General features: G+C 46.3%; 2 protein-coding genes across 4 annotated transcripts in view; both read left to right on the top strand.

Annotated features, from left to right (window-relative positions):
- The window catches only part of LOC144142802 (uncharacterized), a 30476-nt gene extending 25497 nt beyond the window's left edge, over positions 1-4979 (top strand). Inside the window, exons 7-9 of one of the 3 annotated variants that reach the window (XM_077674556.1) lie at positions 488-538; positions 925-1209; positions 4679-4979. In XM_077674556.1, coding sequence (XP_077530682.1) covers positions 488-538; positions 925-1209; positions 4679-4906 — 564 coding nt within the window. In that variant the 3' untranslated portion in view covers positions 4907-4979. The remainder of the gene's footprint in view (positions 1-487; positions 539-924; positions 1210-4678) is intronic. The other 2 variants (XM_077674559.1, XM_077674557.1) reach the window with 2 other exon arrangements.
- Positions 1-13768, top strand: part of LOC144142801 (uncharacterized) — a gene marked incomplete in the record, with an annotated part of 266299 nt that overhangs the window by 192815 nt on the left and 59716 nt on the right.

Below are 13768 nucleotides of genomic sequence, written 5' to 3'. Positions count from 1 at the left end.
GCCAAAAATACTCTTTTTCCCCTGGGGGCACAAAGCCGCAACAACCGTGGCGACCGCTGGTTCAATTCTAGCTCCGCGTCACCCACTACATTCCCATGAGGTCACTAAAGTCGTAAATATCTCGCCAAGGTTATCTCGCTAAATTAGTATTTTTGTAAGAAAATAAGATTTTTTTTTAAATAGTCATTAAGGGTTAATATGGGAGCGCTCAGTATGTCTTTGCGGGCGTATTGATAGGTACAGCGAAACAAGTGCAACACATTTTGGCTAACTCGCCTTGAAGGGAGGGGGGGTTGCCGTTTGGGAGATTTTTTTTTGAACGACAAAATTCTACGATCTTTGTGGAGTTTATAGGAGATGTTATCATTGATTACATGCTTTTAACTAGTTTGAGTGGCATTGGTTCTGTACACATCGCTTTCCCGCAGGACTGCGACAAATGCTTGAGCTTTAATTCCTTCTTGCGGTTCACTCTCTCTTATTAAAGGAAGCATCCAGTTGCGCACGAAGGCTCAAGACTGAACTTAACAACGACGCCGTAAGTTTTCCATTATTACATTCTTGCGCTGCGGTCGTTAGTCAGATACTACAGGGCAGCGTTACGGTAAAACAAGGTGGTTAAATTTTCTTTACCGCTGCCTCTAAATTTTTCCTTCGATGTTATTTTCCTACACGCCGGAGAAATGAATTTAATTGGGTGCTCGGGGTAATCTGTTGCTGCTATTTTATGCACACAATTGAAGGTATTTTGCTTGTTGCCGCAACATTCCATTGGGTGAAAATGACAGACAGCACTTGCAGACATGTATTCGTTGCTTCTAAATTTCTTTGGCCTACGCTGTTTCCGTCAGCAACAAAACAGTTTAACAGGGCTCGCATTTAAATGCCATATTTTTATTGTATTTTGTTCACTTGTTCCCGCAGCTTCTTCCTGTGTTCCAGCATACTTGGAAGCTGCAGCCCTACTCAGCCCTAAGGAAGAGCCTTCTGTTTAATAACGCAACGCTGTCGACTGGCGTGCTCTCTGTGAACACTCCGGGATATAAAATTGAACTTATGCTTAGCATCAGAGGAGACTACCGTGAGTGGCGACGTCAGCTGCTGAAAGACGAGACCAATGTCTCCGCGCCTACACCCCACCTGGCTTTAATGTTGAGGATACATCAGGGGGATCATGACGACTTGCTCGCCTGGCCTTTCACGAACAAGGTGAGAGACTTAATAAAGGGTTCCATGTAATGTAGGAGGAGCCTAGCCCAGCAGGAAGGTCATGCGGTGCACCAACGCCTTTTCATCCTGCCTCACTATCGCGTGCGTCAGGGCTCACTATCCGTATTACAGTTAAATGCGGACGCTCAGGGTGTATCTTTATAAATTTTTATGGGGTTTTCTTCCTTATGGGGGCGCGAAAAAATTGGCTGCAGTCGTGAAGGTAATTGTAAAGCAAAGCTTTAAGCGACACCTACAACAATTGCCCATGCGACGTCACTTGAATTCACACACGTGGCTGTACAAAGAGTGAAACCAGAGATTCCGCCAGTCGTTACCTGTAATTCGCGGGTGCGGTGTCCCGAACGCAGCAGCAGCGTTCCCAGGGCCGGGCTAGAGCAGCGGACGCCACCGCTATAGCCGCGCAATGCGTCAGCAGAAACACAACACAGAGTAGCGTCTTTCGAATGGTGAGACAGCGGAACCTAGCCATCCTAATGTGCTACCTCGGGGCTACACCACAGTGCGACCGAAGCGCAAACACCGAAACCATTCGGCATTTGAGCTTAGTGATTCCCATTTACACCGATTTAAACTAATTAGTTTAGTAATCTTAAGAATTGCGAGAAAGCTGTGGGAACTTTTATAATCGCTGTTCATCACACCCAGTTTCTCCTTTCGCCTTTTCCAATACCTGTTAAAACACAAATGAATTGTTATTCTCCAATTTAGAAAACTGAGTCCCATTCGAGGCAAGCAGTGCGCAAAAGGCAGCGTTTCTCTAGCGGCCAGATGTCTGTATGTGGTCACGACATTTGGTTTTCCCGCCCTCCAAAATATTCCATAACGTATCTTTGACGTACGATCACTTAATTCTGTCGGCTTGAGTTACCCGGGAGGTGCTGTCGAGCAGGTTAATCAAGCCGAGCGAGGGAAGCGCGCAATGGATGCGAATCTGCGCCTAAACAGGCCCAAAAGAAGCGTCACTAATGCAGATGACAAAGCCATCTCGCCGAGGCGCCCGCCGGTGTGAGCAGGCACCAACGCGCGGGGAACGCTGGGTTTTCGCCGCTTCATCTACACTGTTCTCCGAGAGTGAAAACTACCCTCCCTCTCCTCAGCCGCATTTGGCGTTTCTTCTCGGGCACGCCACGAAGAAACCGTTGGCTGGTAGAGGTAGAAAGTATTGCTTTAAAACCATTCGTTTGGAGAAGATATATGTTAAGGAGCGTACAAACATCCCATATTTTTCTCAGTTTTGTGTAGTCGAAGTCGCCTTGCCTACACGCTGGCGGAGTAGAGTTTTTTAATGCCCTAGCAGTACACTTAAAGGCCAACTGCACTCAAATTTTTTTTGTACAAATAAGTAGTCTATGCTCTTAAAATCACCATGGCGAAATCCCTAGCTTCGTAATCACAGAGAGCGCTAGGTACCGCCGTTCAAAGTACTTCCGAGCAAACGACGTTTGCACCTGGCGGAGAGTCGCCGTAACAAGTTCCGAGCGGCCTGTGACGGAGGTTGGGGAACCTGTCCCGTGAAGCTCGCGCTTCTCCGGCGACTTGCAGGGCACTCCGCCGGGCGCAGTGATGCGTTCGCCCGGGCTTTCTCTGCTACACCAACGCGCTGTACCGGCGTCGCCATCAAATGTTTAAACTAACCGCACAGGCAGTAATATCCCCCATTTTTCTCAATGTAAAAAAAAATGATTAGAAGCCTAAACCTATTCAGGCGCTTGCGAATGTGTTGGAGTTAGCAAAACTCTTTTTACTTGAAAATAATATTTTTACTCAAAGAAAAAAATTGCGTGAAAGGAGCACTTGCCTTACATTTGTCATTCCTATTGCATTTACCACAGAAAAAAAAGATATATTATAAATTATTGACCACTTGCACTTCCGCGTCCAATATTGGCCTCATTTGGGCTGGCCCAACGCCACCTCTATCATTTAGACATTTCCAAAAGTTTTACGACCCAAATAGAGTTCTTGTACACGCGGCTATAAACATTTGTGTGACTTTTGTCTCCCTAGCTAAGTGAACCAAAATCAGCCTTTCTCGTAGTAACAAATACACGCGCACAAATATTGGCCGTCGTATTGGGAAGTGCGAAAACTAAACTGCTCCTCTCCTAAACAATAGATTATATTTTTGATCGATTCCCAAGTGAAGTATTTACTTTGAGCGTTAGATTTAGTTTATTTGAAAGTAAAACGTTTTCAACAGTACCTGTCTCTGGTTAAAGTAGAAAACAGCGGTAGATATAAGTGTTTTCGTGTTTTAGTGCGTCATTTAGCTCTGGAGGCGGGCTTATAGTTTTAGATCCCTTTTATAATTCGATTCTCGATGTGCACACACAGGAAAAAATACTGGGCCGATATTCACAAAGCTGTTTGCATGTAATGTATAGTAGAAATAGTGATTTATCTCCGCCCGCGTGCGATTTGTTCCCTTCAGAGAGGGCGACGTGATAGCCGAGGGGTCGGCTATAATAAAAGCTGCTTTTCGATATCGTATACGAGCAAACAGCTTTGTAAATCAGGGTCTGTTTTTTACTTGCAGTGTCAAAAACTGCTATTCCGGCAGTTATTATGATGGAAGAAATTACTGTCGGGCGGTCTACTTCATCTCGATTGATAGCAACGGGATGCCGGAATGGCGCCCAACTCAATTATCATGGGCAAACGTTAGTGGAAGTTCTTCTGTGGAAATAAAAAAAGCGAAACGCGGCGCTACCACGCGCACTTGAAGGCGGCTCTGAGCGGCCGCCGGCTCTGGCGCGGTCGCTTCCGTTCCCTCACCTACGTCACGTCCGGCCGCCGCTATGGCCGCCTTTTTTATTCAGTTTCTGTTCCGAAAACGCGAATGTCGCGAGCCGTTTGCGTCGCGCGCGTTGATGTTTGAAGCGCAGTATTTTGCATTTCGCACCCTTTTTATATGAACTGTTAGGTGACATTATTTTTACGTTGTCGAAAATTTGAGTGCAGTTGGCCTTTAATGGCTTTTGAAAATGAGCGCGAAGAGTTTTCACCAGGCCGTCGCATGAAACGCAGGGAAGGAAAGCAGTGGTACTTCGTCCGTTATTAGTCAACTCTCTCCACGAATGGCTGTTGTTTTTACCATTTTACGGCTTTTCCACTAGATGCGCCTTTTTCGAAGGTTATGTAGCCTCTTGTGTTGAAGAATACCCGAGAAAGCATTGGCGAGACTGCGCCATACAGGCGCGTGCGTTTCTGTTGCTAGGAAACGAGCAGGAGCGTTGGGCGTGCACACAGCGATTCGTCGGGTGCCAACCGCCACACGCTTTCCTCTGCCTTCCTGTTCATTTCTTGCGTTCTTGTCTTTCACTTTTCTTTAGATTGATTTGGCTTGCTCCCTTCACGGTAGTTTGTGGCTTGGGCGTGGGTGCTTAATACCTACCACTGCACAGTATCCCTGCATTCAGCGTTAAACCGCCTGTCATTTTTTTAGATTTCCTTGCTTTTAGTTAACCACTTGAACGAAGAAGAAAGCAAGCTCCTTGAGCTCGGCCCGGGCAACGGTGACGGCGATTGGTTGAAGAAACCCGTGCGAGCATCCCTCAACCCGATGTTTGGCTTCTCACGAGTCATCTCGCTCACGGACTTGGAAAATATGGACGAAGGTTTTCTCTTCCAGGACTGCATCGTCTTCAAGTTTACTGTCCACCGCCGCGAATAAACTTTGTACAGTTTACGGGCTCCAAAGTGTAATGAACGAAACTAATAAAAAATTTGCGCAGCCCAAATGTTTTCATACAGTCAGTGCTGACAGCCATTTGGATATTCTTTTCTGCGTCTCAAGAATACCATTTGGAAAGCAAATAAAATATTCATCTGTACTAACTTAAACCGGCGTCTCTGTTAACGTAATCCGCTGTTTTCGCCTGAAGGCCATCATAAAAAATTGTGAAGTCAGGTCACGTTGTGGGGCGACCTCAATTGTGACTTCTACGCCCTTTGCGCATATACACATGTGCAGAAAAAGGGCCAAGAGTCGATAATCTGGGCTTAATGCGAGCTTTTATTTTAAAGCTAATTAGTGTTATCGCTTATGGTGTCTGTAATACCAAAACGCCCTGCAGGAAAGCCAGCTTTCTCTGACAATGGTGATGAATGATCATGGGTGAAGTGAAAACGAAAAAAACGATCTAGTAGAGGAAATCGAACCTGGGTCCGTCGCGTTATGAAGCCGAAGTCTATCCGATTGCTCTATTTTGACAATGTTGAAACTCAGTCCAAAGTCACGCCACAACCAAAGAATCCGTCACGAGAAAGCTTTGCGTTCAACCATCATCGTTGTTACATGGAGGGGTGCATGACTTTTCTTGCAACCGTTTCTGTAATCACATATAATTAATTCGTTACAGTCAGTCCGAGACACACTCGCTGCTTCCTTGTGTGCTGAGCTTCTGAGAACGACCATCGTAATCGTTCTATCTTTAATCGATTTAGACTTTTTTAAAGCAAGGCGTTACTACTTTTGTGCAGCGGCTTTGCGGAGGATGCGCGAGTTAACCTTTTGACCGGAGACACACATCCGGTGACACACCCATCGAAGTGCAGCGCGTGATCCACCGGGCCCGCTTCCGGCGCCGCGCACAAGGCCCGACATCGCGGCCACCCCCGTCGCGGCAGCGCAGGAGCGGGCACTCAGCTGATCGACAGCCGTCGAAACCCGCAGCCTTCCGCGCATGCGCCGCTGGGGCGCCTCAGGCGATGTGACTCATGTTGCACCGCGTTCGCTGTGAAAGAGAAACGTCGCGTTCGCCGAGAATGAAAGCGAGGCCGGGCCTCCTTCTGTGATCGTTCCACAGGACCGAACGACTTTGAGCCGTGGTCGGCAATTCTGCTACATCAAATGATAACCAAGCAAAACCAAGACTTAACCAGACTAAGCCACGCTTTTGCTTTGCATGCCCATGGTTAGCTGAGGTAAGCCGCTTCTATCTTTAGTACTTCTACGTGTCGGGATCGTAATGAGCGTTATCTCGAAATGCCAATGCCAATGAACATTCCTGGTGCCTTCAAAGCAGCAGCCGCTGGAAAAATGACTTACATCACTGGCTCACAGACAGGTAGAAAATTCAAAGCACGCGGCTTCATTTTTACGAACAGTTTTTGGTTCAGACTTCGACGCTTTATATTAAGGTTTCCCGCGCGTATCTGCCGTAAATGTTAATTCTAAAAGTTATCAGAGGTATTTGGCTCACCACGCATATTTTAACGTATAATATTGCTATCTTCTGGACTTCAGAAACTTCGTTTCACACTAAAGCGCAAAATCAAAGAAGAAGAAAGTGTTATTTTGACTGTCTTGTCTCTACAATTATAGATAACCCGGAGGAAGTATGGAAACTAGTCAAATCAACCAACGAAAGTGACGTTGGCGTCCCTCCTTTAACCCATCACAGTGCAGTTGTTACTAATCAAAAAGATCAATTATTTTAAGAACACTTCGTTTCTGTGTATTCCTCCCCGGTACCCCAACCTTTTCCGCTCTTCTTCAGCAACATATTGATTGATTCTGGGGTTTAACGCGCCGACGCAACGCAGGCGATGAGGCGCGCCGTAGTGGAGGGCTCCGGATTAATTTTGACCACCTGGGGATCTTTATCGTGCGCCGAAATCTCGTACACACGGGCGTTTTTGCTTTTCGCCTCCATCAGAAAAGCGGCCGCCGCGGCCGGGAATCGAACCCGCGACCTCGTGCTCAGCAGCGCAACGCCTTAGCCACTGAGCCACCGCGGCGGGTCTTCTTCAGCAACATACCTGATGTTATGCCGAATACTGTTATTATCTACTTCGGAATATAAAACTTTCTCCAAAAAATAAAGCTAAACTCGGAACTGGAACCAGATGAAATACCTAATTTTCTTTTAAAATCTTGCGCACATATCATTTCTAGGTATTCATAAGTACTACATCAAAAATATCTCGTAACCTCAAATCACCGAATGATTGCAAAATGGGTACAGTGTTCCGTTTCATAAAATTGGACCTCGTGACCATGTACCAAATTATAAATCTTTATCTTTAACACCCATGTGTTTCAAAACTCTGCAACACTTCATTTACAATACTATTAACCAGCCTCAAATTAACAATTTCTTTGTTCGTTATCCGCATGGGTTTACATCTGCTCATTCCTGCGTAACTCAGATTACAGAAGTTATCCACGACATTTTTACATAATTTGACAAAGCTTTTAAAACAGACTGCGCAAAATGACACCTCCAGAAATCCCTTGACAAAGTGTTCCAGCATCGCTTACTTCATACGATGGTCCTTATTTGTGTCCCGGATAACATTCTCTGTTGGCTCAAAAAATACTTGACTGGAAGTTCACGGAAAGTCGTTAATAATGACGTGGACTCGCTATATGCGTTTTTATCTTCTGTGGCAGCGCATGGCTCTGTTATAGTCCTTTTTTATTTCTTAATATTATAAACGACGTTGCCGCAGTAATTTACTTAAAAAATAACGCTGTATGGCGATGACTGCGATCTTTACGAGAAATTAGGAACGATTTTGACTCAGTAGCCCTTCATACGGAACTTAACAAAATTTCCTCCTGGGGCGAAAGGTTTCTAATGTCCCTGAACTTGTCAAAATGCAAGGTGGTTTATTTTACCAGTAAACGTCAACGAGTACGTACACGGTTTTGTTTGAGTGCCTCCACATTATCGGAAGCAGACGAAACTAATTCCTTAGGTGTTACGCTTCCTGCGGATATGACATGGAATCATCCCGTACAAAGCATCACTTTAAAAGCAGGTTGATTAATTAACTTCATTAAAGGAAGATCAAGCACGCATTACTCGACGTCTAGCAAACACCTAACCTAAGCAACATTCGCCAAACTCTTCAATACGGTTTGATAGTATCATACCTCCACAAACAATTTCTTACTGACAGTTTAGAAACGATGCGGGATCGTGCTGACCGATTCATAACCGCACTTTACTCGCCCTTAAGCAGTGTCACAGAGTTAAAACGCCAACTACGTCTCGAAGATCTTTTGCTACACCGACTTGCTTTCCGTGTCAAGTTCCTACAAGCTACGTATTTATTAGCGCACCACTAAACAAAAAGCTAATTCAATTTCAAGTTTTGTTTCACTCAAAAAAGACCTCATTCAATCTCAAGATTATAAAACGCCGTCAAAACAATCAACGGGTTGTGCTGATACTGAGCCGGACTGAATGGCTAACACAACGGCAAACACGAAGGGATACAACGAAAACGTGCATAACGCTACTTCTGGAAGCTCGCGTGGATTGAAACGTCGCGGTGGCGCCACAATAGAGAGTTTTAGAATAACGTACGCAGCCGTACGCAAACAGTTGGCGAATGCTACTTCATTGCGTCATTCACACTGCATATGCACCGTACGCTAAGCCACTTCTGCGTTTAGCGGACGGTAGACGAGCGGACGCTATTTCAGCAATATAGCATGTGTACGTGAGGCCGCTTGCGTTTCCAACATGGCGGCACGTAGCGCGACAACCATCCACGGTTCCCTTTTCTGTGGACAATAATTTGCTTCCGATGGACCAAGTTCTTAGCTCTTGTATTCTTAAATACGCCGAGTGGCTAGCACGTCGCCCTCTCTCAGCTCTGTATCGTCGTGACATCGCTGACTACCCAAACGAAACTACGTAGCCAAACGAATCGCCAAAGCTGCGTGTGCGTGCGTGTGCATGCGTGCGCGCGCGCGCGTGCGTGTGTGTGCGTGTGTGTGTGTGTGTGTGTGTGTGTGTGGGTGTGTGGGTGTGTGTGTGTGTGCGTGTGTGCGTGTGTGCGTGTGCGCGTGCGTGCGTGCGTGCGTGCGTGCGAGTGTGAGTGTGAGTGTGAGTGTGTGTGTGTGAGTGAGTGAGTGAGTGAGTGAGTGAGTGAGTGAGTGAGTGAGTGAGTGAGTGAGTGAGTGAGTGAGTGAGTGAGTGAGTGAGTGAGTGAGACAGGCAACCGATCACCTGTCAATCGCGGTTCACACTTGCAACGCATGTTGTGAGTCGTGACGTTGTGTTCGTTCGAAACGCATCTCTGGATTGTTTTGAAGTTGAATAAAATCTATGCGTCAAACCCGGGCATTCGGTTCAGGGCGTTCCGTGCGATTGCACGAAAGAAGTTCCACGGGGCTTCAACGCTTTCTTTATGCAACGTACTCAGGTGAGAGAATTTTCATGTGTTGTGGGCGTGTTGCATTCAGTACTAACGGGAAAGCGTTTGTTTGGATAGTCGTGAAATGTCCAAGCACTCCGGCACTCCGCTGACAGATCAGCCGGCAAGCCATTTCGCAAAACATTCGACCGATGGCGCCGTAAGCATTGGCGTGTCGCTACGCAAAACTGATGAGACGCACTACTAAAACTCCTCTCGCAGTGTTTACGTAGCGTGACGCAACGATTTAGCGTTACCGTACGCAAAGGCAACAATCGCTGTACTAAAACTCCCTAATCCTGTCCACCTGTAATAAATAACTCTATGCCAAGTCTTACAGCCTGTTAACGAGGCCCTACGGGTGGCAACCAGTGTGGCACCCTGGTGCAAATGCGTCCCAGGGGCGCCAAGACGCCCAAGCTATTCTTATTGCCTTACTAGGATTGCTTGCTCCTTGAAACGTTTGTGCATTCGATGCAAGGGAAATCCCTCTTTCGAACATCTTTTACTGTTTTACCAGCAAAGCTGTTTAAGCTTCTTGCTCCTCCCTCACGTGCTATTAGACAAAAATACCGAGAAAAAATACCGAGTGCACGTCACCGGGCGCCTCATCCATAGCCCGCGGTGGCGGGCAGCTCGACGTTCGAGAACACTCTGCCCAGCATTCGTGGCGTCATCTGTCGCGTGCTGTTCTCTTCGCCAGTTCACGTGCGTCCTGCCTGAAGTGGGGAGCACAGACGCCGCGTTTGTGCCACAGACGCCGAGTTCGCCAAGCCGGTTGCAACGGGTTGTAGCACATGCTATCACGGTCCCCTTTGGCACAAATGTGCAAGCCTACAGAAAGAACGATCCTGGTCTGCCAGTCATAAAGAACTGTCAGCGGGAAGTGCAAAAATACACGGAGGGGGGACAGCTTTCCGAAGAAGGGAGAGGGGCCTCCAGCTCTGCTGTTTTGTTTCACCCTATCAGCACTAGTGCAAGTTGCGCACATTTTTTTAACAGTCAAGCTGTTTAGCAATTCGTCGACTACTGCATTTCACATAAGGCTAAGTATAACAGTTTAAAAAAATCACCGGCACCGGCAGATTCGAACCCGTGTCTCGGAGATAAACGGAGTTAGATTCAGTCGTCTCTGCCCCACTCGGCTAAGACCCGAGGGCGAACGGCTTAATCACCCGGTTATGACTGAAAGGAGAGGAAGCACGCTTAGTACTCGAAACAGAACACATGATAGGGTACACGTTGAACCTGCCGGCGCCTAGTTTCTGTGTGTGCGTTCCATTCATTCGCTCTGCTTCTTAGATTTGCTTCTTCGCCGTTATAACAACAAAAAGAGAGTAAAGGCTGTTGCGGCGGCAAAGAAGAATCCAATAGGCTGCAATCGTGGACTTACACAGTCGTGATGGCCATGAAAGTGGCGTGCAGCTTCGTTAACTTCAAGACTTACGCGTTAGTGTGAGTTTACTTCAGTTTTTATACCACCATACAACCATGGCGGCTCTATGTAAAGGATGTCCGGACTGCCGCATCCGCCTTTCCACCGCGGACGGTGTCAGTTTCCATTTCAGCCACAGCGTCGGCCGTGGCGTTGATCACTGATTGAAGAAACGCGGGTGCTGAAGGCTCCAGTAGCCGCTTTTATCCGCTCGGAGGTACCCACGTAGGCGAACGGCCGTAGTTGGTACCTTCGTTATCTTTAACATAAAGCGATGATTTATGAGCGTCACCGTAAAATCGGTATTTCACAAGTAGACACAACGCTGCGTTTTTTTTTTCGCTTAGCGCGGCTTGGCAGCGTGCGGCGCATTGAAAGCTACCCGCACTGAGCGGTCCTTATCTTCAACGTTTTTCAATGACTGTGTGTGTGATGTTAGACACGTCATGGTGTTATGTTTAGTAAAACTCTGACGAACCGTTTCTATTGGTGTTTCACACACAGCGTGATCACCCAAAAATGAACCGGGAGGACAACATCCTCTTTTCTCTTTGCGGGGTGCAAAAATCACAGCAATGTTAGATTTTGTGGCCTATCGCCCACTTCTTACTGCACCTTTTACAACAGTGAATGGAGGTTTCCCATTCTACGTTAAATCTCCTCTTTTGAAATTCTGCTAACAGCCCTGGGAATCTTTCTTTGTAATATCTCTGGTTTACTACCCGAAATTAACACGCAAGGAATTGATTGGAGTTAAATTGCTGCAAAAAGTAATGGCTAAAAATCTGTACCATTCAAAAGGATCCCCGTGGTTGGTAAAAAAATAAGATAAGGTAAAGCCTCTTCGCAGGCCCGGAAGCCTGCGAACGGCTTCTTTATCGCGTGGCTCATTGTCTTTTACCGGGCGCACTTCTGAGTAATAAATTAAACTTTTTTTCTTTGTTGAATGAAATATTAGCCAGAAAAACTTTAAAATAACAAACTAACTAAATCAACAGTACGGTCACTAATACATATTTTGAAAGCCAGGCAGGCACACGGATGGCTCAAGACTATGCAACCAGTCTGGCGGCTGCCATTGCGCCGCATAGACAATCTACACAAGCGCACATTGTTCGCAAAAAATGGACTTAGTTTCCCGAGGCACCTTCGCGTTGTGGTCAACCATGCGAAACTCCCATAGACTAAACAATGCGATCAGCACAAAAACGTCATAAGGCACGGAACAGTCCTTCATCACTGGCAAGAATCGTATACTGTAGGGGGTGATGTCTACGTCCTTTTTGAGATCCCACTGCAGAACATCTCATATGAACACAGCATCCCCACATAAAGCAAAGCAGCGATCGATTGTCTCAGGCTGGTTACACAAGCGACAGTTGAAAGACCAAGTCACGTATACACCTTTACTATTGAGCCATGTTTTAACAGGCAACGCGGATGTATGTAACTTACAAACGAAAGTTTTTTGCAGCCGCCTCGATGCACATTTTCTTTACTCTCTTCAACACACTATTATCTAAAATCATCAGATATGGTTGGCGGTAAATGGGTACCGGAAACAAACTTTCAATTAAAACACCCACCAATTTCTTCCAGAAGAGACCGTGCAGGTACTCGAGAGAAAAACGCACAATGAGAAACTTCAAAGTGTCACCAACATCTGCAAGAAAACCCCAAGGAGGCTTTGAATTTGCGGGGTTAATAGGAGCCTATAAAAAAGGCAAATGAGCTCTCTATTTATGCTGAATAAAAACCTTTAAAATCAGACGACCAGCCGTTTTGAAAAATAATAACGGTGAGACGAGCTGATGTACAAACAAATGCACTAATCCTGCACCACCAGTCCTTAACGGGACGAGAAGGTTATCGCAGCGCATGGGTTTGGACTTTGACCGCCCCACGAAAGTAGCCAACACTCAATGAAATGCTTGAACCGTATTTCATGCACAGCTAAGGCTCTGCCGAACATAAACAAGTCTGGAAACAAGAAATACATTACCCAGTACTGTCCGCACAAATATAGACAGCTCCCGCCCCATAAATGCCTGCGTTTTAACCTTCACAAGAGGAAAGAGTAGACGACCAATGAGGTCTACTATTTTGAATGTGATGTAGAGGAACCCCAAGGTACTGTATTGTTTCAGAGTCCCATGTTATGCCTCCATATTGACGGGGCTGCGTACCCCGCCACCAGCCCTTCCAAACACCTCTTGATTTTTCAAGGTTCACCTTGGCTCCACTTCCATCGCAAAAAAAGGCTGTGTCAGCCTCATTACCTCTAAAACACTTTTCTTGTCCGTACCAAAAAAGCCAAGGTCATCTGCACAGGCGAAAACGTTTTCTTAAACGTCAAATGAAAGTTTCCCTGTAGTGCAGCTATAAATCACTTCCCCACAGGGTTCACCATTTGGGCCTTAGAAGCTGAAAATTTGCGAAAAGGAAGAGAAGGAGGCAGAAGAGGAGAGGCGGGGTAGGGTGAGGAGGCGGGGAAACACTTTATTCACTAGAAGAGCTGGTTAGTGGGTGAGGTCACAAAGAGTATTTTATGACATCTTCATTGTGTTCCCCAGAGAGCTGCTGGACGCCAGACCAATTTGCAAGCAGTGACTTCAGTAGCATTGTATGAATCTCTCGTCTTGGTCGTCATCCGTGTAAGAAGGTAACTCCAGGAAGGTGACTCCGAACGAGGCTTAAATTTGTTCATCTTGTCTGCTCCGCAGCCTGAAACTTTGGGCGATGTTTTCGGCCGCACTGTATGATGCCCTGAAGAATAACTGCGTGCTCCAAAACCTTGTGATCAGTGCTTCCGTTTGGAATCACCCAGTCTAAACTCTTCGAACGTGGGCTAGAATGTACCGATGAAGCGATTTATAAACGCTCGATTGTAGAGCTTATATAATTTATAATATCCATTTCTGCGCGTAGGTTTATAAATATTGTATG

The sequence above is a fragment of the Haemaphysalis longicornis genome, unplaced genomic scaffold (assembly GCF_048455015.1).
Source record: "Haemaphysalis longicornis isolate Haplotype H1 unplaced genomic scaffold, Haemaphysalis longicornis Haplotype H1 scaffold_6, whole genome shotgun sequence".
NCBI classification, from domain to species: Eukaryota; Metazoa; Arthropoda; class Arachnida; order Ixodida; family Ixodidae; genus Haemaphysalis; species Haemaphysalis longicornis.
Note: the sequence above shows the minus strand (reverse complement) of the source record. Positions and strands in the feature narration are given on the sequence as shown.